Source organism: Maniola hyperantus, chromosome 21 (assembly GCF_902806685.2).
Source record: "Maniola hyperantus chromosome 21, iAphHyp1.2, whole genome shotgun sequence".
Lineage (NCBI taxonomy): Eukaryota > Metazoa > Arthropoda > Insecta > Lepidoptera > Nymphalidae > Maniola > Maniola hyperantus.
In genome coordinates this window covers 1,566,291-1,589,858 of record NC_048556.1, presented here as the reverse complement: position 1 = coordinate 1,589,858, position 23,568 = coordinate 1,566,291, and the positions used below count along the sequence as shown (strand labels likewise).

At 38.6% G+C, this 23,568-nt stretch overlaps 1 protein-coding gene across 1 annotated transcript in view; it reads right to left on the bottom strand.

Moving 5' to 3' along the window:
- Window positions 1–415: 415 nt before the first annotated feature.
- The window catches only part of Tk (Tachykinin), a 66,350-nt gene continuing 43,197 nt past the window's right edge, over window positions 416–23,568 (bottom strand). Inside the window, exons 2-4 of the mRNA XM_034980310.2 lie at window positions 6,777–7,735; window positions 5,276–5,526; window positions 416–2,562 (exon numbers count right to left, since the gene is read on the bottom strand). Of these exons, the coding sequence (XP_034836201.2) occupies window positions 2,525–2,562; window positions 5,276–5,526; window positions 6,777–7,720 (1,233 nt within the window). The 5' untranslated portion in view covers window positions 7,721–7,735 and the 3' untranslated portion in view covers window positions 416–2,524. The remainder of the gene's footprint in view (window positions 2,563–5,275; window positions 5,527–6,776; window positions 7,736–23,568) is intronic.

Here is a 23,568-nt window from a genome sequence, read left to right as displayed (position 1 = left end):
AAATGACTCCTCACGTGACATTTTAACTTTTTGTGTCTTTAATGTATTAGACATTACGATTTTAGTCCTTAGTTTACGCTATACAAAAAATCACATCGTTTTATTACTACTTACATACAGTCCAAGACCCTATTACTATCTTGTCTATGGCCCAACAGTAGACGTCCTCACGAAACTAATGATGATGATGATGATAAGCCCTTATATAAGTCCCGCAAATTGCTATTGCGTTGGAACCATGTCTCATTAACATCGAAATGACGTCATTAGACGTATATTTAAGTAAAAATATACCATCAGTGCATCAGCTCGAAACTTCAGTGTAGTGCTGACGTCACTAACATGGCGGCCACGCGCATAAGCAATTTGCGGGACTTATATTAAGATGTCGTGTAGCATAGGGAAGAAATAAAACAACAATTATTAAAATTGACAATTTGCTTATATTTTGTCGGTTTGATGTTTATGATACACTATTTAACATTTTGCCAGCCTTGCAAAATGTGAGGACATTAATTTATTAATATTTATCGTCTTATTAACATCAAGATATGGCGAATATATCTAAATATAGCTAAAATACAATTTTATTTTGTTAGTTATTTTTATTGGAATTATCAACATTTTTAAATAGTAACTTGAATATATTCTGAAGGTATTCAATTAACAAATTAATTTTAACAATTTTATATTATAAATATTAAGTTTTAATATAATTTTTACAAGAGTTTTACTCTTTTATGCGTTACATAATAAGTATTAGGTATATTACCTATATCATAGATTTTATTTAATTACCTACATGTACTTAGGTAGGTAAGTATTTTGCAGATTAGAATAGCATGTAGGTACTTACCTATTATTAAAATAAGTTGCAAATTACTGTACCGATTTCGTTTCTATTTTAATAGGTAGGTACCAGAAATAAAAAGAAAATATTATTACATCGAACTAAGGAGATAGGTACATTTCACTTAAAGACTACATAAAAAATAATTAGTAGGTAGGTATAAGGTAAGTATGAAAATATAATTTAGCTTAAAAATTTAACAGGTTTGGTATTTTTAATAGGTACTGATTTTAATTCGTTAAAATAGACTAACGAACGTTAAAATAAGTCTTTTTTTAGGTTACAGTTCCTGGCAATATTTACAACAAAAATACATTCAAACGAGGTAAAAAAAAAGAAAGAACTGTACCTACTAGGTAGTCATTTACTTCATGAATTGAAACTGAGTATTTCTTACCAATAGAATGCTACTAATGTAAAGGGTAAGTAGTGCTTTGTTGCCTAAGTATATGAAGTAGGTACCGATTAATTACAACCATATCACCTTTTATATTGCCGAGAACAGTACCTTTACATACCCGAATCCTCAGAATACAGAAAATAGAAGTTACAGAATTTATCGATTATAAACAAACAAACAAATCTTTAAAGTATTTCTTTTTTTATTATTTAAGTAAATTTTTGGTTAAGGCCAAAGCTTTTCCCCCAAACATAAAATACAAAAACTTAAACAAGATTTAGGGTGCGTCTCTACTAAAGCGGAGCGGTGCGGAGACGAGTTCAATAGACCAATCATTTTATTGTTAAATGACGTGATAATTTTGTCACAATCATCTTCCAATAAAATCTGATTGGTTTAAAACACATTTCACCGCTTTACTCTGTACTGACTTATAATAAGTACCTACCTACCTACTTGTACTTAGTAGGTAGATAGTTATTGTAGTATTTACTTCCAAGTTCCATGTTAGATACTAATTATTCTAACTCAAAGCACGTCTCCGCATCAGTCGCACCCATAGTGCACGTGTACCTATCGTTTATTTTTTTGTTAAATGTAAAATAAATAATAATTTAAGTTCTCACGTGCCATTCTTGTGTTAACTGTCATGTCAAACAAAAGTACGACTAGTCCTTATTGTAAAGGTGAATCGTACTTGTTGAGTTTTGACATAACAGTTAACACATAGAGCTAAAATCGCGCGTGAGCTCTCATTTTGTACGGACTATATCTATGGCCGAAACAGGTAGGTATTTAAACCGCGCAAACAACTTTTTCAGTAATTTCAGTTGATTGATTGTTCTTTACGCTTAGTAAGTATAAGATTTTTACGTCTCACCAACGTTGCTAGAATTCGAGAGTCGAAACACAATAACGTCAAAGATAAATGGACCTAAACAGCCTTGAATTGAAGTGAAAAATTCAATGCCATTAATTTTAATTTCACAACGTTTCCGCTTGGAGCGCTGGTTGTAGATGTGTAGACAAACTTGAGCTTTAAAACAAGGCAGTTAAGATCCAGTTTACTATAACGCGGAAGTATTCGATACTCGAATACTATCAATATCAACGTTTTGGTGAGACATAAAATCTCGTATTTACTAAGCGTACTGTATTTTTTCTACCACTCCCTATAGTGCGCACTTAATATGTTGTAGAAAGGTAAATAAGTATCTATCGGTGGACTAGTCTGTGAGGTAACTAAAAGGATGCTGCAGATATCGCCTCTAGTCTTAATTCGGCATCACAACTTCGCTGCTTTGTTCTGCATCTGTAAACACAAAACACAATTAAACTTACATAAAAGGTAATTAGGGTACGAGGTGTAAACTAGTTTAGTAGGTAGTTAAGACAGCGGCCTACTAGTCGGGAGTCCGAAATTTGATTTTCAGGGACAAAAAGAAACCAATAATACGCCGGTGGTTTCTTTTTGTCCCAATTTACGTCAAATTTGCCCAAATCACGTCAAAATCGGTTTAACGGATGGGCCGTAAAAAGCTAGACAGATAGTGCTACGCCGTTAGTCTACGAACTACGAGCTACGCTCTATGAAACTACTCCAATCATTTTGAAGTGGAAATTTCTTTAAGGGCGTTGGGCGATTTTGGGATTGGTACAAACTTCAAGGTCGCATCACCGAAATGTTAATTTATTTTTTATAAATTTTTCCTTAACGCAAACCTTAACTTATTGAAACTTATAATATATCATGAGCCGAGATATAGCCTAGTGGTTAGGATGTCCGCCTCCTGTTCGGGAGGTCAGGGCCCAGGGGTTCGATCCCGGGCACGCACCTTTAACTTTTCGGAGTTATGTGCGTCTTAAGAAATTAACTATAACTCGCTTTAACGGTAAAGGAAAACATCGTGAGGAAACCTGCATACTTGAGAGTTCTCCATAACGTTCTCAAAGGTATGTGAAGTCTGCCTATGGGCCTATGGCCTATGGGGGACTATGGCCAAACCCTTCTCATACTGAGAGGAGGAGTTTTTTCCGAAGTTCGAAGAACAGGCAAGAAACTCACAGCAGTTTTTTCCCAAGTTTAAAGAACAGGCAAGAAACTCAGGGGAGTTTTTTCCCAAGTTCGAAGAGCAGGCTAGAAACTCGGGGGAGTTTTTTCCGAAGTTCTCTTATTCGAAACGCATATTAGCTTCTTACACTATAGCTAAAGCATTGTTTCGGGTTGCTTTGTCTTTATAAATTCCTTGCATGTAGGTTAAGTATTAAATATTAACAAAAAAGAAACACACGACCCGGCAAAGCCATCTACAATGGCTCAACCTATTTACACAGCAGGCCCAAATATTTGCGCACCCTTACCTAAAACGGTATCATCGTCGGTTGACTTTTTGCCTAGCATACCCTGGAACCCTCCCCCGCGGCTTTTAGACTAGGGTACAGGCAGCAAAAATTTCATTTCATGTAGGTACGCCTGTGTTTTTCCTCCTTACCGCATATGGATAAGATACCCACAGCCTAGGTACTTTACCGATGGATCATGAATTTACCACACTATGACGCATCATTATTATCTTGCTTGCGAGTCAGAACACTTGTGCTCTGACTCGCTTATATCATAGTCATATACCTACCTAACTATATATTACTTTTCTACATAAACATAATATCCAACTAGCTGACCTGCCCCGGCTTCGCTCAGGTGGAATTTGAAATAGTGGTGGGGGTTGAATTTCCAAAAATCCTGGAACACGTATTTCTTCATTTGTGACCGAAAACCCAAATACCAATTTTCATGCAAATAATTTGAAAAATGACGTAGGTACTTTCTAACTAACTTTCTAGAAAGGATTTTTCGAAATTCCACCCCTAAGTGGGTTAAATGGGGGATGGAAGTTTGTATGAAAGTCCGTCATTTTTCAACTTATTTGCATGAAAATTGGTATTTGGGTTTTCGGTCACAAATGAAGAGAAATACGTGTTTCAGGATTTTTGGAAAATTCGCCCATAATAGTGGTAAAATAGGGGATGTAAGTTTGTATGGGAAAGTTTTAATTATTGAATTATTGATATTATAATTGACTTGAAATTTGGAAAGTAGGTTTTTTCTTGAGGTTAGGTGTCAGCTAAGAAACGACTATGAGAAAATCATTTGTTTCCTTGTTTCCTGTAGGCTGTAGGCCACGCGGGCGAAGCCGCGGGCAGAAGCTAGTATAATATATGTCAGTCAGTCAGTCAGGACTTTGAATTTTATATACCTACCTATACATATTTATTTTTTATCTCTATATATATAAAAGGAAAAGGTGACTGACTGACTGACTGATCTATCAACGTACAGCTCAAACTACTGGAAGGATCGGGTTGAAATTTGGCATGCAGATAGCTATTATGACGTAGGCATCCGCTAAGAAAGGATTTTTGAAAATTCAACCCCTAAGGGGGTGAAATAGGGGTTTGAAATTTGTGTAGTCCACGCAGACGAAGTTGCGAGCGTAAGCTAATCTATATCTATATCTATCTATACTATTATATAAAGAGGTAATGTCGTTAAGTTTGTTTGTAGGGGGTAATCTTTGGAACTACTGAACCGATTTTAAAAATTCTTTCACCAGTAGAAAGCTACATTATTGACATAGGCTATACGGGATCTTTAAAAACCTTAATCTACGCGGGCGAAGCCGCGGGGATCAGCTAGTTAGTACAATAAAACTTAAAGCTAGCCCTATCTAATTACTATACCTACAAATCATGCCTGCATGGAATGGTGCCAAGAATACTGGTTGCATTTCCGCGCTGGACAGCCAGGCTGGTCCGTTGCGCAAAAATGAGCCAGCCAATGTCAATGCAAGTTGCGTCCCACATTAGTGCCCATCCCCGTTCCCAGGGAACCAGCGTCAATCCATCAGGTGTCTTGCCACCATCCCAACTAATTCCTGCCTCAATGAATTGTCTTGGTCGTATCATGGTGTTGTATTGGTCTTGTCTTGGTCTTGTCTTGGTCTTGCCTTAGTAGTTACTCTTACCTAAAACGTTATCATCGCCGGTCCACTTCTTCCCTCGCATGCCCTGGAAGCCTCCCCGTTTTTTAGGCCAGGGTCGAGGCAGCAAAAACTTGATCTCTTGCGCCCCTTGGTTCTTCAGGTCCTTTTTCCCGCGGACGCCGATAAATTTGCCCCGAAAGGAGACGTCGTATGGCCTCTTGGCTAGAATTGACTTCTTGCCCCTGACGCCGTAAAATTTGTGAAAATTCCCCCGTTTCTCTACCTCGTTCACCCTATTGAAACACAATAAAAATAATTTTATAATTTTGAAAATTAAAAAGTTTCTGATTTGTTTGTCTATAGGTTAGTTAGCGTTAAAATTGCAGCTTTCTAGTGTTTCAAGGGTTTGAACTGGGCGTTGATGGTTGGTCAGGTCTTGGTCTTGTCTTGGTCGTATCTTGGTCTTGTCTTAGTGATGTTTTAGTCTTACCTTCATCGTGTCTTGGTCATATTATCTTAGTCGTGTCGTGTTGTCTTGTTCTTGTTTTGTCTTATCGTGGTCGCGTCTTGTCTTAGTCTTGTCTTGATCATAATTTCTGGTTCAATTATTGTTGTTAATTGTGTAGCAAACAATTGGAAGTGCGAAATTGAAAATTTACTGCGCTTGAATTGAGAAAGCGCTAATATTTCGCAGGTTGGTTTTCATGGAAATTGAATTTTCGCATTTATCATTGTAAGTGCGAAAATTCGCTTTTAGCAAATGATTGTTTGACAGATGTGTTTGCCTTTCTAACACGCAGTGATGTGAGTATTCTCGCTTGCGCACTCTTTAGCTCGGATAGATGCCGGTGCTCGCGTGAAATTTAAACAATAAAGCATGATTAAATGTAATAATTTTCAAAATACTGTGAGGTTTTGGTTCGTGATTTTTCACAGACTATACTTTCAGTTAGGTATACTTATGAAAAGGCTTTTCAGTTTTCACGTAATATTTCACATGCTATCTGAAGATAGTTCATTTCTAGTACCTATAGATAGCGATCAAATTAGAAATGAAGAGATCCGTACGAGAACTAGAGTAACCGACACAGCTCAACGGGTTGCGAAGCTGAAGCAACAATGGGCAAGGCACATAGTTCGGAAAACCGATAGGTTGGAAGACCCCTACTAGATGGACGGACGACATCAGACGATTCGCAGGGAGCCGCTGGATTCAGGCAGCGCATGCAAGACCGTAGCGTGGGAAAGTCCCTACAAGAGACCTGTGGCCCTACCGCGGTTGTTTGACAGCTACAATGTCACGATCGCAATCATCTCTGATTGGTTAATGCTCGCTCACTATTGGCCACAATGCATTGTTGCAACAAGAATCGCACAAATTCAGCCAATCAGAACAATTGAGATTGTAATAATGATTGATGCAGGTTTTAGACAATCGCCCTACTGTGTACAGCAGTGGACGTCTATCGGTTGATGATGATGATGATGATGACGATGATGATGATGACCTATAGATACCTATAGAAGTAGGGATTATACTTACTTTTCATCAGAAATATCCGGAGCCTCCGTTGATACGTCAGTTTTCAAATTCGACCGTAACTTATTTAGGTATTCGTTTATAACCTCATTCAAAATCGGGTATTCTTGATCATTAGTATCGTCGGTCGTGTAATCTATCTGTCCTACCAAAGATCCAGATCCATCTGGCAAGACAGTGAAATGTGGGTATGATTCTTTCTTGCCTCTCATGCCTATGAAGCCCATGTGCGCTCTTTTATAATCCATGTCAGAAAATGAATCCAAGTTATTCTTGGCATCGATGTTATTAGCGGAGTCGGAAAAATCTTTCTTGCCTCTCATACCTAGGAAACCCATTGGAGCCCTTTTATAATCCATTTCTGAAAATATGGGATTAGAAAAATCTTTCTTGCCTCTCATACCTAGGAAACCCATCGGAGCCCTTTTATAATCCATTTCTGAGTAATATGTGGGGTCAGAAAAATATTTCTTGCCTCTCATGCCAACGAAGCCCATTGGAGCTCTTTTATAATCCATGTCCGTGAATAGACCTAAATTACTCTTGTCTTTGTCATCGATAAAGTCTGGGTATGAAAAATCTTTCTTGCCTCGCATACCAACAAAACCCATTGGAGCCCTTTTGTAAGCCATATCCGTAAATGAATCGTAGTTATTTTTGTCAGTGATACTGAAATCCGGGTATTCTTCTTTCTTGCCTCTCATACCAACGAAGCCCATTGGGGCTCTTTTATAATTCATATCGTTGAACGAGTCCGGATTTTTCTTGCCTTTAACACCGACGAAGAATTGTGGTTTTCTTTTGTAGAACTCAGATCCATAGTCGTAATACTTTTTACCCCTCATGCCGACGAAACCCTGGGGAACCCTTCGTACCACTTCTTGTGCCGTGATGGAGTAGACCAGGTGTATGGTTAGCAGGAAAATGTATGTCTTTGAAGCAGCCATTTGTTTGTTGAAAGTCTGTAAAGAAAGAAAAATATTTAATTTAAATGCAATTATGTAGGTACGTAATTAAAAAAATGGATACCAAAAAAAAATGGATAATATGAAGCAGACGTCACCACGCAGAAGTTCATGATACACAAGGAAAAACTGCATACTTAATATTAATTAATATTGATATTAGTTTTTCCTTGTACACTTTCACATTCATAATGTATCCGTCTGTCTGTCTGTCTGTTGCTGAGATCTATAGAGCGCACTTTGACTTTGCTCAGACTTAAGATTGAGTTAAAACGAGACAGATTTATGTGAGAAACTAGCTTATGCTCGCGGCTTCGTCCGCGTGGATTACACAAATTTCGAACCCCTATTTCACCCCCTTAGGGATTGAATTTTCAAAAATCCTTTCTTAGCGGATGCCTACGTTATAATAGCTATCTGCATGCCAAATTTCAGCCCGATCCGTCCAGTAGTTAGAGCTGTGCGTTGATAGATCAGTCAGTCAGCCAGTCAGCCACCCTTTCCTTTTATTGTTTTACTAGCTTATGCTCGCGACTTCGTCCGCGTGGACTACACAAATTTCAAACCCCTATTTTACCCCCTTAGGGCTTGAATTTTCAAAAATCTTTTCTTATCGGATGCCTACGTCATAATAGCTATTCACATGCCAAATTTCAGCCCGATCCGTCCAGTAGTTTGAGCTGTGCGTTGATAGATCAGTCAGTCAGTCAGTCAGTCAGTCAGTCAGTCAGTCAGTCAGTCAGTCAGTCAGTCAGTCAGTCAGTCACCTTTTCCTTTTATATATTTAGATTTAGATATCTCGTTTTAACTTTTTGGTTTGAGCCACCCGCATACCAAGACCGCGGGCCCTAGCTGGTGAAATCCCGGCTTACAGCACAACACCAGGGCACAAAGTTGCTCTGCTCCACATCCGGGTAAGGAGGCCAAGCCTCGAGGCCCGTACCTCCGTCTGGCCGTTCCGGAAGACCGACATATCAAGTCTAAGCTAAGTCAGAGTGCGCTATATAGATCTCACCCTTTCGGTTTGTCTGTCCATCCACCTATTACCTTGTAATGTGGCATCCGCTTAGCGATTATAAAATACCATATCGATCGTCTGTTGCTTACATATTTTTTATTAGATTTTTTAAAATCACATTCACACGATGTGTCCATCCTCAAAAATCGAGAAAAATCTGTAGGCACCTATACAGATAAAGTCCACTACTGCGCCAGGGAGGTTTCAAAGGCTTCTTTATTGCCTCATGTTTACGTTATTTACACATTAGTTCTCATGGGACTATCGTGTTATATTCACTGTCCACTGCCTGGTCACGTTATTGTACGAAGAGAGTAGGTTAATTCGTCACTTGAGCAACGTTAGCTAAGCTTAGAAGCAATACTCAGAACCTTTATTAGAGCTTCAACCTTCTTGCATTGCAGATAATAATGATACTCCCAATAGACGGTCCGATGCTACATTTTAGGGCACCGTGCCTCAAAAGGAAAAACGGAACCCTTATAGGATCACTTTGTTGTCTGTTTGTCTGTCTGTCTGTCAAGAAACCTACAGGGTACTTCCCGTTGACCTAGGATCATGAAATTTGGCAGGTAGGTAGGTCTTATAGCAGACATTCGGGGAAAAATCTGAAAGCTGTGAATTTGTGGTTACATTACACAAAAAAATTAAATTGTGGTCATGAACTAATAATTAGTACTTTCAATTTTCGAAGTAAGATAACTATATCAAGTGGGATATATCATATGAAAGGTCTTCACCTGTGCATTCTAAAACAGATTTTTATTTATTTTTATGCTTTATAGTTTTTGAATAAATTATCGTGCAAAATGTCGAACAAATATGACTGTGGTACAGAATCTTTTTTTTTGGTTTTTCCTTTTGAGGTACGGAACCCTAAAAATATAAAGAAATCCTATATTTTATAAAAGTTTACGATGTATAAATAAAACATCTGACTGACGCTAGAGGTCAACTAATTTTGCGTAAATAGGCATTGACCAGAGTTTTGCATTGCGGGTTAGAAAAATACTAAATCATTAAAACTACAAAATGAGGCAAATGGTTATTAGTATTGGATTGTGTTTAGGTAGTAACATAACAACAACGCTAAGTTTTTGCCAGCGTTCTGGTTACACCCTGTATTACGTAGATAGGGTCCTAAACCGCCTCCAGCGTGGACACTGCACTACTGAACTGTACCTACGTAGTATAACGACACAATACTAACAAGTGTGAGCACAATGGGTAGCGCCTTCAACAAGCGGCGCCTTTGTGAGTGTCCAACGATTCTACTTTCATGACACTAAAAATACGAAGAAACTTGGATCCAATTTCCAATTTCTTTACAAAAAAAAAAAAAATTGTTGAAAAAAATTAAAAAAAAATTGTTGAACAAAAATCTGTAAGCATAGTTACCTATTTAAGTTTCCGTCGATTCCATTGACAATAAAACAATAAAAGTAATATATAATGACTAGCTTATGCTCGCGACTTCGTCCGCATAGACTACATACATTTCAAACCCCTATTTCACCCCCTCATGGGTTAAATTTTCAAAAATCCCTTCTTAGTAAATAAATAAAATAAATAAAACGTTTATTTTTCAATCATCTAGTTACACATATACATGGATTTGATCTTGAACAATTTGCGTGCTTGTTGGATATACAATAAGCATATACAATATTAGGAATGTTACAAGATCAAGAACTGGCTATCCTAGCTAGATTTTTAGATCTGTGTTAAGGATAGCCATGTGATATAAGTAGTTTGAGCTGTGCGTTAATAGATCAGTCAGTCAATCAGTCAGCCACCTTTTCCTTTTATATATTTAGATGATTAATACTATAGGTATTTACAGGTATTTACATTATTTTATAGGCTTACCAGAGCGGTTGCAATACTGCAAACTTTTGCACACTACCTATTGGTTGAAATAAACAAGACTAGTGTGAAGTAGTAGATATATTTAGCCCACATTTAGCCCCAAAGTATCATTATATTATAAAGTGGGTCCTCAAGAAGTAGGCGATGATGATGACACGCTCATTAGGCTGTTTTCTATCTCCTTTACACGTACCGATGCTGTCTTGCTTGTATCTTGTAACCATTATAAAACTTGAAAAGTGTTCTTTCTTAATCACAACAAACTGTGGTAGATTATACCTACTAATTTGCTAGAAAAATATATATAAAACCATTCGCAGATATTTACGTAACTTGTATAGTAGTACGGGACTAGTCGAGATGGCAATCGGGGAGGGAACGCCCCACACACCCGCACAGCCCCGCGTTAACACCAAAACAAACGAACATTTTTTTGGGTTTTTCTTTCACAGAAAGAAATATTTCTTACACCCAAAATATGATTTTTATAATTATGTACGGAACTCTAAAAGAGCGAGACCCGACTCGCACTTGATTGTTTTTTTTAACAACCCCTAGGAAGAATGTTTACGGTATTTTTGGGCGAGATGTGCTCCTCCATTTGCGGGCTAAGTGCACCGCGATATATTGCATTCGATTTCACGTCCCGCGGAAACCAGATATTGCTGTTAGGTTGAGCTATAACACTTTCATTTTACTCTATTTTTTTCAATGAGTCAGTAGGTTACTACTTATTTATTAAGAAAAAGATTCGCCATACTAACACACATTAATTGTAACTGGATCAGAAAAAAGCAATTGCGAATACTTAAAGGTACCTACTATTTAAGTATAACCGACTCTCAAAAAGGTCCTCGCTGCGTTTTTTTTAAATTATGTCCAGCAGTGCACGTCTATCGATCGGTTGAAGATAGATGCAAGAAAAAAAAACCGGCCAAGCGCGAGTCAGACTCACGGGTCCATGCTAGAGAAGAAGTATGTACAGACGGACAGACAGACAACAAAGTGATCCTATAAGGATTCCTTTTCCTTTTGAGGTACGGAACCCTAAAAAACAGGTTTCTCATTTAACTGAAAGCTGTATGAAAAAATAACATTGCCACATACTTATCAGAACTAATTGACCTAAATATTTAGTTGCGGGCTGATTGAAGCCAGCTCAATATTCCCACATCTAAATTAAGTAAATACTTGCAGTTTTAAGTATCCATCCAATTTAAATATTTTTTTTATGATTTTTCATAACTTGACTCGAACGTGATATTGAATTTAAAATTTTTGAAGCAAGAGTCACCACCAAGCTCCTTGCTTTTTTTTTAAAGAATATTAGCCATGGTAATCATGAATACTATTCCCGTTTCCCCTCCAACTAAGTGTAAAGCTTGTGCTAGGAGTAGGTACGACAATAGTGCACCGGGTGGGGTTTGAACTGCCAACCTTTCGGATTTCAGTCCGCACCTTAACTGCTGTTGAGCTATTTGACTCGGTATTTCAAACCAGCAGTGGTAGATATATCGGACGACGGTTTTGTTAATGTGGGTGGATGTGGGGTGGACAGACGTCCTTCTCCTCTCATCAAATAGCCTCTGACGCTAGGACTTAGAGGTCGTAAGTGGCTGGAGTGTGGCTCCCTGTTTGGAGACCCTGAGAAGTCGACAGCTTGCTGTGGCAGCAGCTGCCGTGCGTAATTTAGTGTGCATTAACGTAGGGAAGTACATCTTCCAGGATAAGCCCAATGGAGAGGCACCGGTGCACGTTCTTCGAAGTTACCGGAGCTTCTCAATGTGTGCTATGGAGAGCCACCCGACGGGGTTTTAGCGGGTAGAAATCCCACATAACCCGATAGGCTATCTAAAGAAGAATTCCCACTCGAAAAAAAGGCACAAACACAAAGGTGTGGAGAGACGACATCAAATGAGTCGCAGGGGGCTGCTGGATTTACCTAAGCGACGCAAGACCGTGACATGTGCAAGTCCCTACAATCTACAAAATACATATCTATGTTCAGCTGTGGACTCTATCGGTTCACAATGATGATGATGAAAGCTACAACAATTTTAGAGTATCACTAAGAGACCTTTATTTTTTACTTACTTTCTTAGCCCAAATGATCATAGATTTTCTTAAAAATAAAATTTCTAAACCTATAAATTGATATTATAATTTCTAGTATACTATAAAGTTTACTAAATAAATAAAAGAGTTAAAATTAATAAATAAGAGACCTACCAATAATTATAAAATTTAAATTTAGTTTCTCATAGAATAATCGGGAACTGTCGTTTCTTATCTTAGCTAAGATTAGAAGCGCGGGAAACTGCCAGAACACCGTGCAGGTAGTGTTTACGAACGAGACGTCATTTTATTGGTTTCCAAACAAGATTAATTTAATTTCTCTCGCGTCTGTAAAATAGAGAAACCACTGAAATTCTCAGCTTTGTGGACTCGACAATAATGTAATTTCGGAACATAAATATCACACACACGTACGACGCAATAAGTGGAACATTTCTGAAGGGTTGCTTTTAAAATTTATTGGCCTTACTCGTATGGTGTAATGAAAAACATTGCAGTGTGCTCCATTTTTTGGCTTGCGCTTTGTGACTTGCTCGCGCGATCACGCGACCTGCACTGTACGCCTTAAGATTTTACGTCTGCAACGTTGCTAGAATTTGAGAGTCGAAACACAATAACATCAAAGTAAAATGGACTTAAGAAGCCTTGAATTAAAGTCAAAACTTCAATGCCACTGATTTTAATTTCGGTTTCCGCTTGGAGCGCTGCCTGTAGATGTGTAGACAAACTTGAGCTTTAAAACAAGACTGTTAAGATCCAATTTACTATAACGTCGAAGTGTGTCGATACTCGAATACTATCAACGTTAGTGAGACATAAAATCGCGTACGTACTGACTTGTAATATTGTTACAAAGGAATTCGCGAAAAAACCGACAGTCGAGCGGAGCACGCGGCGCTCGCCACGAACCATACATTACAAACTAATATTACAAGTTTAGTCAGTCTTTAGTTGATTTAAGTTAAAAAACTCGATACGTAACACAAAATTTTACAAGTCAATCTCCAGCTTCTCAGCGGCTACGTTTAGCGTAATAGCATCCGCAATAGCGTATAATATGCTCGATTTGGTGATGAAGGAAAAGTTGAATGTGTATGAAATAGCTGTAAAGTATAAATCAATTAATAACTCTCGCTCACAGTTGGCGGCTGGCCTTAGTTGTTAGGTGTGAACGCGCGCTAAAGCGTTCAGTAGGTCGATTTCGTAGAACGTGAATCAATCATTATTACAATCTCAATTGTTGTGATTGGCTGAATTTATGCTATTCTTATTGCATCAATGCATTGTAGCTAATAGTGAGCGAGCGTCAACCAATCAGAGGTGATTGCGATCGTGACATTGTAGCTGTCATCCTCCCGCAATCGCGCAGCGGGAAGCGGGCTATGTTGGGTGTCTCTCTGAGAGTAGAATCCACAACGAGGAAATTCATTGTTGTACCAAAGTAACCGACCTAGCCCAGAGAATTAGCACGCTGAAGTGGCAGTGGGCAGGCCATGTATCGCAGAACTGATAGCCGCTGGGGCAGACAGTTCAAGAGTCGCGTACTTGGAGAGGAGACCATGTACCGGTAAGTGATAGGATGACCTCTAGCCCGCTGGACTGACGACATGAAGTGGTTGGATGAGAAAGGCAGCCGACGCATACATGTTTTAATAGATGAATGGATGGAATCCGCCTTATTAAATTTAACTGTCCATAATCTAAATATATAAAAGGAAAAAAGGTGACTGACTGACTGATCTATCAACGCACAGCTCAAACTACTGAACGGATTGGGGTGAGACATGCAGATAGCTATTATGACGGAGGCATCTGCTAAGAAACGATTTGTGAAAACTCCATCCCTAAGGGGGTGAAATAGGGGTTTGAAATTTGTGTAGTCCACGCGAAGTCGCGAGCATAAGCTAGTATGACAGTTTTTTTTAAATTCAGATACAAGTTAGCCCTTGACTGCAATCTCACCTGATGGTAAGTGACGATGCAGTCTAAGATATAGATATAGACATTGATATAAAGTCAAAGTCAAAGTCAAATGATTTATTCAAAATAGGTAATTAATAACTCTTTTTGAAAGTCAGATGTTGGATTTCTAAGATATAGTGGTGATAATTATTTCGCAAACTTAAAACTAAAGCTACGAGGGTTCCAAACGCGCCCAGGTCTGAGAAGAGCCCACAACAAACTCAGCCGGGAATAATTAGAACTATAGATACTGAAACATGTCGCATTTTGAAAAAAGTAGAGGCAGGCCAACTCGTTTATACTACGTCAAGACTACCATCAGTTAGGAAAGCAAATTCTACTGTGAAGAGCCAGCAAGAAAACCAGCAGTTATTTTTATCACAAAGCAAAATAAAGTTAATAAAAATGCATGGAATTTTAACTGGCTTGGATTTTCGGTCTCAGTTTTACTAGAAACAAAGTTCAAAAGCTAAACTCGACGACCAATGATGCAAAAATGTATTTTCATAGTTCATAGATACTTTTTGTTAGTGTACGAAGTACTAAGTGCTCTGTGATATATTGCATTGAAGTTTACGTCCCGCTAAAGGGGGATTGCTTTTGAAATGCGTGGGCTACCTACTGCTACTTTATTTTTCTTTTTTATAGGATATTACACAATTAATTTACACAAGCTTAGTCCCACAAATTCGTCCCCGTGGACTACACAAATTTCAAACCCCTTTTTCACTCCCTTATGGGTTGAATTTTCAAAAATCCTTTCTTAGCGGATGCCTACGTCACAATAGCTATCTGCATGCCAAATTTCAGCCAGATCCGTTCAGTAGTTTGAGCTGTGCGTTGATAGATCAGTGAGTCACCTTTTCCTTTTATATATTTAGGTAATATTATGTGTAGAAAGTATCCGTGAACAATACTCAGAATAGAAATCGAAATTCGCATCTCGAGCGCACAGTGGGTACTTTGGATCCGGATCGGGTGCAGTCCGTAAACAGCATAAAGATTATTTTCTGACCCTAATAAATAATATTTAGTAGCTAGGAGTTGGTACGACAAAAGTGCAACGGGTGTGGTTTGAAACGCCGACCTTCCGAAATTCAAGAGAGGCTCGAGGTATTCTCGACCCCGGAATTCTCATTCTTCAGATTGAAAATTCGCGGATCCGGATCTGATCCAGTGCGTAAAGACCCTTAAGGTTATTTTCTGACTCTAATAAATAATAATTCAATGTAGGTTCACGTTTGACTGAGACATATGTCCTAAGACACGCGTGCAGTAAAATTAAGCGACGGACTTGCTGTAATGTAGCATTATGGAGGTCACATTTGCTACGTTTTTCATTAAGGGCCTACGTGGCACGAATACGGGACAATGGTTGTTTGTATTTAGGACATAGTATCCTTGTATTAGGGTAATATATTTGAATTTATTTTTGATATAAAGACGATGTCCTATTTGGTTTGGGGGTTTCGGAGTTTAACCTCGGGCACGCACCTCTAACCTTTAAGAGTTATGTGCGTTGTAAGCAAATTAAATATCACTTGCTTAAATAACGGTAAAGGAACACATCGTGAGGAAACTTGCATGCCTGAGAGTTTCCATAATGTTCTCAAGGGTGTGTGAAATCTACCAATCTGGTGGACTATCACCTAAACCTATTCTTAGAGTCCCGTGTCCACTAGTGGGCCAGCAGGTTGATGATAAATATAATTCGGAAAATTGGGTTAAATGTTAGTTGTATGCGTGAAGGAAGCGGGTTTGAATATTTTAGTATGGAGCCTGACCTACAGCTACATGTCCGCCATTTTCTTTTTTTTTTTTCAAAATAGCGGCCCTACATAAGACGTGCATTAATCACAAGCATCAATACAAATTACAAACAAGTCATCATGTATGAGACAAAAACTTCCAAAACGTCACGTTTCTGAGATAAAAACTATCAAATATGTACTGGTGGCTAGACTGTTGTATTGATGACTCCATCAGTACTTACAACTTTATTAGAGTCAGAAAATAGCATTTTTTTCGTTTTTTTTTTTGTAATATAATATCAGTAATCATCAGTACTGTCACAGCTGTCTTCGTTTTTGCCAGCGTTTTGGTTACACCCTGTATAACAAAACCAGCGTTCACCACTGCACCAGGGCGGTCGTCGTAAGTTAAAGTTTCTATTGATTTTGTAAATAAAAGTTATTTTCGCTCAATATTGCAACGTTTGAATCAGAATGGACGCTTCATAAAATATGTATGAACTGGAATGCATCTAAAAATAACATTCTTGTTTTTTAAAATATTATAATATTATGTTATATCTACGAACTCGTACAAGGAATGTGTACTAAAAAACTGAATAGTACTGTATTGTTATATTATCTTAGAATATGTGTTATGTGTAACATAAAAATAAAATAAAAAATATTTTTATTCAATTAATCTTTCACTTTAATTTTTCAATCGTCAGCTGCATCTACTACTAGTTCGAAATGACTTTCCTACCGAGAAGAACCAGCAAGAAACTCGGCAGTTGCTCTTTTCGAAGATTATATATCTATAATAATAGATACCTAAATAGATACCTAAGTATAAAATATTATGGCATGTATAAAAAGTACCTATTTGCAGTCCTGCGCGTTGCTGGAACGAGCTGCAGGTCAAATCCACGCGCTTTTATCATTTAGATAATCTTCAATTGTGTAATATGCTTTTTCAGGAGCATGCTTTTAATAGATTTTTTATACTTGTGTAAAGGCAAGTCCAAAATAGTTTGCGGGATTTTATTATATACCCATACCCACAAATAACTTTTGGACTTTCCTGAGGCGGAAGGTAGGAGCTGTAAGTAAGCCGAGCATAGGCTCCTACTCTATAAGGCGCAAGTCCGCCCTCACATGGAGTACTGCTCCCACCTTTGGGCTGGAGCACCCCAGTACCAACTCCTTCCATTTGATCGGATCCAAAGGCGGGCTGTTCGAATTGTGGACGATCCTAAACTAACCGGCTCGTTGGAAAGCCTGGAGCACCGCAGAGACGTTAGCTCTCTATGCGTGTTCTATCGCCTGTATAATGGGGAGTGCTCTGAAAAGCTTTTTGACCTCATTCCACCCTCTTTTTTCTACAACCGCACCGCGCGCCACCGTAAGGAATTTCACCCTCACCATCTGGGTGTCTGGTGCACTTCGACCGTCCGCTGCGCCAGATCCTTCTTTCCACGCACGTGCAAACTGTGGAACCAACTCCCATCGGCGGTGTTCCCACTAGATTATAACATGGGGTTATTCAAGGGGCGGACCAACAAATTCCTAAAAGGCCGGCAACGCATCGGCGGCTCCTCTGGTGCTGCAAATGTTCATGGGCGGCGGTAATCACTTAACATCAGGTGACCCGCCTGCTCGTTTTCTCGCTATATCTATTAAAAAAAAAAAAAAGTACCTACCTAAGTATGTAAACCTTCGCAGTTCGCAGTACCTACCCATTTTTTACAGATTTTATTAAAAATAAGTGTTACTTTGGGCGTATTTTACGTTCTAATTGGTTTTCCGTAGCGATTCCTCCACACACGAGGTACAAAGGCCGAAGAGAGTGAAAAATAAATGTTGCGCCCTAAAGCCAAATCGAGAGGAAACTTAATTGAAGACGTTTCTATCGGAGGCCGTCGCGAAAATAAATAATTGGCGCTCTTTGATGATAGGCCTGACGTGTGATAGATGATTCCTACGGGTAAACGATTTTTAGGGTTCCGTACAGCGATATACATGTAAATAAATCTTCTATATATAAAAATGAATCACTGAATGTGTTGCTGATCTGCAAATCTCGCGAACGGCTAAACCAATTTCGCTAATTCTTTTTTATAATAAGTATTCCTTGAAGTACGAGGATGGTTCTTACGGAGAGAAAAATTGAAAAAAATAAAATCGACTGTTAGGCGGTACGACGTTCGCCAGGGCAGCTAGTTAATAATAATTAAATCATTTATTGTTTCACCAAAAGAGATTGCCCATTTTCTTAGGAGCTTTGGGCCCCCCCTAATATAATTGTTGTGTCACCATGGTTTTAAATATATTTTGTAGACAAATAATTAACTCTTTATATTCTGCAAACGATTTCTATTTATTCACCCTGGTTATACAGAAATCTTATTTTTTATATTGCTGATATTGAGGCTATATTTAATTAATACTTCTTCAAAATAAATGCATGTTTACGATTCTAACTGTAATTGTGGATATTTTCAATAATAGAGTGAAAAAAAGTCGTTATAAAACATAATCGTAAAAAAATAACACATGTTTAAAAAAATTAATTTAAGTTTTGACACGACGCCACAAAAGAGGGCCCGTTCACGGGCGATCTCCTTTAAATACAAAATTAGGTTTAGCCACTGATTCCTAAAATGAATTATACACACGTGTTACGAAATGTAAACAGTATGTAATGTAAATCCATATTTGTGGTTCCGTACCTTAAAAGGGAACTTTTCCTTTTGAGGTAGGTACCTATTCTTCTTTTTGAGGAGGATATCATATTTTTGACACTTGCACATATTAAATCAAAACCTGAACTATCTGGTGCCTTCTTCCCATTAACTTAAAATCACGTTTGGCAGGAAACAAGGTCTCGCAATGTAAATAAAATAAAAATTCTGAAAATTAAACTGTTTGTAGTTTATATGACATAATTAAAACATATTTTACATAAAAGTTGCTTTGCTACAGCAGAGATGTCTCAGTTTAAAACGCTTTTAAATATATTAAAGTCGCAGAATATTACATATTATAAAAATTTATGCAATGAAAACTGCAATACCCGTTCTCGAGTGAGTCATAAGCTGTAATGTCATAAGCGAGATTCAACTTTAACGTCCCACTACTGCGATAATATTGAAAACAAATTCTTGATATTTTTATAGCATCAGTCCGTGAGGGTGACTTTCCAACAGAGATGTGTTTCTAATGAAAATATTACAATAAAACTTAAAGCTAGCCTTATCTAATTACTATACAAATCATGCCCGCGTGGAATGGTGCCAAGAATACTGGCTGCATTTCCGCGCTGGACAGCCAGGCTGATCCGTTGCACAAAAAATGAGCCAGCCCTTCTGTCACCAGATGAGGCTATTAATCGCGGTGAAATGTCTCGTAAATTTTTTTTAGCACTAAGACTCCATGGCCCCAGGGTCTCCACGGCAAACGGAACAAAAATGTAACTCTCTATAAGAGAGGCATACTTGCGCCGCTTGCCGTTTTCAGCTGTTTCTGCTGCGGCTCCCGGTCTTGATGCTGTCTCCCTGATATGACACGGGGCCAATGTGTCGACGCAAGTTGCGTCCCACATTAGCGCCCGTCCCCGTTCCCAGAGATGTGTTTATAGTTCTTGCATTTCACGAGGGCGAGTGGCTCATGCTTGTGTTTAACTCGTATCGGTATACGTACTTGTTACGTAGGTACGTACGTACCGTATACGACGTAACCACAAGTAAAGTTCACTCGCCTTCGTGAATTGCAAGAACTGTAAGCTGCGTAGCAACTAATGTGTATCACTTATACTTACTTATCAAATGTTTTGATAGAGGAAAATGCGGATGAAAAATATTCAGTATATTTTCCAATTTTTCTCTATGAAATACTACTTTATTTTTTAAGACTTGGTCGATGCACATTTGTTAAAAGTGTAATAGGTACTGATTCTTTCACATTGTTAGAATATGCGAGAGAGAAGTGTGCGAAACTTAGCTAACCACAGCGCCTTAATTTTTTAAAACGCACGTAGGTAACTCCGAAAAGTTAAAGATGTGTGCCCGCGATAGCAACCCGGACCACCGGAATAGGAGACCGACGTCTACACCACTAGGCCTGCCTGCGCATGCTGCAAGGACGCAAAATTCATAAATAATTTTAAATACACATCAAAAATTACAGACCAGCAGGAATCGAACCCGCGTCTTCTGGGACCGCGGCCGACGACGCTCTAACCACTAAGCTACGGCACGCTTTTTTTTTTTAATAGATATAGCTTGCTGCCAGTGACGAAATTTGTTTTTATGTTCACTCAGTGCTGAAGCGACTGTTAATGCCATTTAGAAGCGACACTTTGCAGCTATCGAAACTACGAAAAAAAATGAAAAACTTTCTTTTTCAATTATACTTTCAAAGGTCCAGTTTCAAAGGTTATCAGTAAAAATGATAAAAATATCGCAAAATTCATATTTCTATTTACCTATAGCATTATGCAATGTCGCTCCATATGACCATAACAAATTTCTTATTGAAAACCTCTTGAAAGCTTTATTCATTAACTAAGAAGTTTCTCCTAGAACTTGTGATGCTACCTGAACGGTTAGATAATAGATATCATAACATCTTACGGCTTGTCTGTACTCTGAGTCTGTAGGAATGCCTCGACACTTTATGAATGCGATTTCTCAGCCATGTATGTTCCTTCATGTATGAAATTTCTCGCGGCAATTAATTGAAACGTGGTTTATTTATGAGTATTTTTCTTAAGTATTTCACAGGTATTTTTATACGAAGTATTTTTAGTGATCACGTAGAGATCAGAAATGAGGAGATCCGTAGGAGAACTAGAGTGACCGACATAGCTCAACGGGTTGCGAAGCTGAAGTGGCAATGGGCAAGGCACTTAGTTCGTACAACCGATAGACGCTGGGGTCCAAAGGTGCTGGAATGGCGACCTCGCACCGGAAGACGCAGTGTTGGAAGACCCCCCACTAGGTGGACGGACGACATCAGACGAGTCGCAGGGAGCCGCTGGATCCAGGCGGCGCAAGACCGTGGCGTGTGGAAGTCCCTATAAGAGACCTATGTCCAGCAGTGGACGTCTATTGGTTGATGATGATGATGATTTTTAGTGACTCTGAGGCTTGTAAATAAAAAAAATTAAACACGGGCAAACCTTACCTAATTCGTGACTCCTATGTACAATCCTGACTCTAAAGTGTCACGTGCACGTCACACAAGCACCCACACACGTTAATGGCGTTAAAGTGGTGGCTATAACATATGTGACGATAGAACAGAGATTGTCCAAAACTTTTATATCTCGCGCAAACAATAGATATAATTCGTAATACTCGTTTCAGTACATGTAAGAGCAAAAGCTTTTATTTATAGTTTGGCTCCGCCCTTACATTTGCTACTGAAAAACCGGTCAGGTACGAGCCGGACTCACAGACGAATGGTTCCGTACAAACAATAACCGTTTTAATATTTTTTTGTAATGTTACCTCAAATTCACGGTTTTCGGATTTTCCTTGAGGAATCATAAGGGCTTTACTTATAGATAGATTCATAAAACAGATTTTTCATTTATTTTTACGCAAAATAGTTTTTGATTTATCGTGTAAAATATCGAAAAAATACGACTGTGGTACGGAACCCTCAGTGCGGTAGTCTAACTCGCACTTGGCCAGTTTTTAATATTAGTAGTGTTTTATACACTGTATTGTATAAGTGTACATGATAAAAGAGTATTTACACTAGATATCGATACATTATTTTATCACATCACCTGTCATCATTATAATTCGGAGCTTTTATATAAGCGTGAAATAAAGTTCTATTGTAAAGTTGTTGCTTATATTCTAGGTCCATGCGTTAGGTAAACACTTCTTTTTTTCCCCCTTTTAAAAACTAAAATCCTTAAATACCTACTTACCTATTTAGTTCACTATTGTGGCTAATTCCTTTGTACACAATCCCTAAACTAAACTAAAATATCACGTCTAAATCTATTGCTATCCCTTTCATAATTTTGCTTGCGGAAAAGGAAAGCACTAGCTTTAGACCTGTTAATTTAGTTTAGTTTAGAGATTGTGTACTAGAGAATCGGCCCCATTATCGTAATCGCTAATGACACCACTTTACAATCATTTTAGAAGTGTACTTGCGCATTGGTTGAATTATTAAAATCAAAATTTATTTTTCTCCATGTCGGACAACAGCTAGCTTCTGTGACTCTGATCATCATCATCAACCGATGGACATCCACAGCTGGACATAGCTCTCTTGTAGGGGCTTCCACACGTCGCAGTCTTGCGCCGCCTGAAGACAGCGGCTCCCAGCGACTCGCCTGATGTCGTCCTAGTGGGGAGTCTTCCAACGCTGCGTCTTCCGGTGAGAGGTGGCCTTTTCATCATCTTGGGACTCCAATATCTATTTGTTTTCCGAACTATGTACCTACCCTGTCCATTGCCACTTCAGCTTCGCAACCCATTGAGCTATATCGGTTACTCTAGTTCTATTACAGATCTCCTCGAAGAGAAACGTAGAGGAACTCCAAGCATAGCCCTCTCCATTGCCCGCTGAGTGACTCTGAGCTTTTCTTATGAGGCCCATAGCGATCATGTCTCGGATCCTTGTCCGGAACCCAGTGCGGGCGAGCGCGGGTGACGTGCGGGTGTGCTGGGCGTCCCCCCGCCTCATATCCCGATAGCCATCTCAACCTGACGCGGACTAATAGTTCACTAGACTATCACCATCATTAAGAAATAACCTCGACGACGGACGACAGCCCAAACAATACATCTGCTGTAAGTTTTAGAAGAGATAAATAGTTTGCAGACAGAAAAAAACGGGCCGAATTGAGAAGGACCTCCTTTTTGGAAGTCGGTTAAAAAGCTTATCGTTGTTATCACTAATGTAGTTACTAATGATAGTCTAATCTTAATGTGTTTGTACCCTTGTACAAGGGGAAAGGGGAGAGACAATATTAGTGATGAGAAATTTAGCGTTTGGTTTTATTCACTTTTTATTTTTTCAGCGCTGATGACGTCATTAGTTTGAGAATTAAAAAATATAGGTACGTCGTTTTGTAGTTGGATATACATAATGATAAGCGTCTTTCCTACCCACACCCTTCAGTGAGTATAAAACTTGGTTGCATAAAC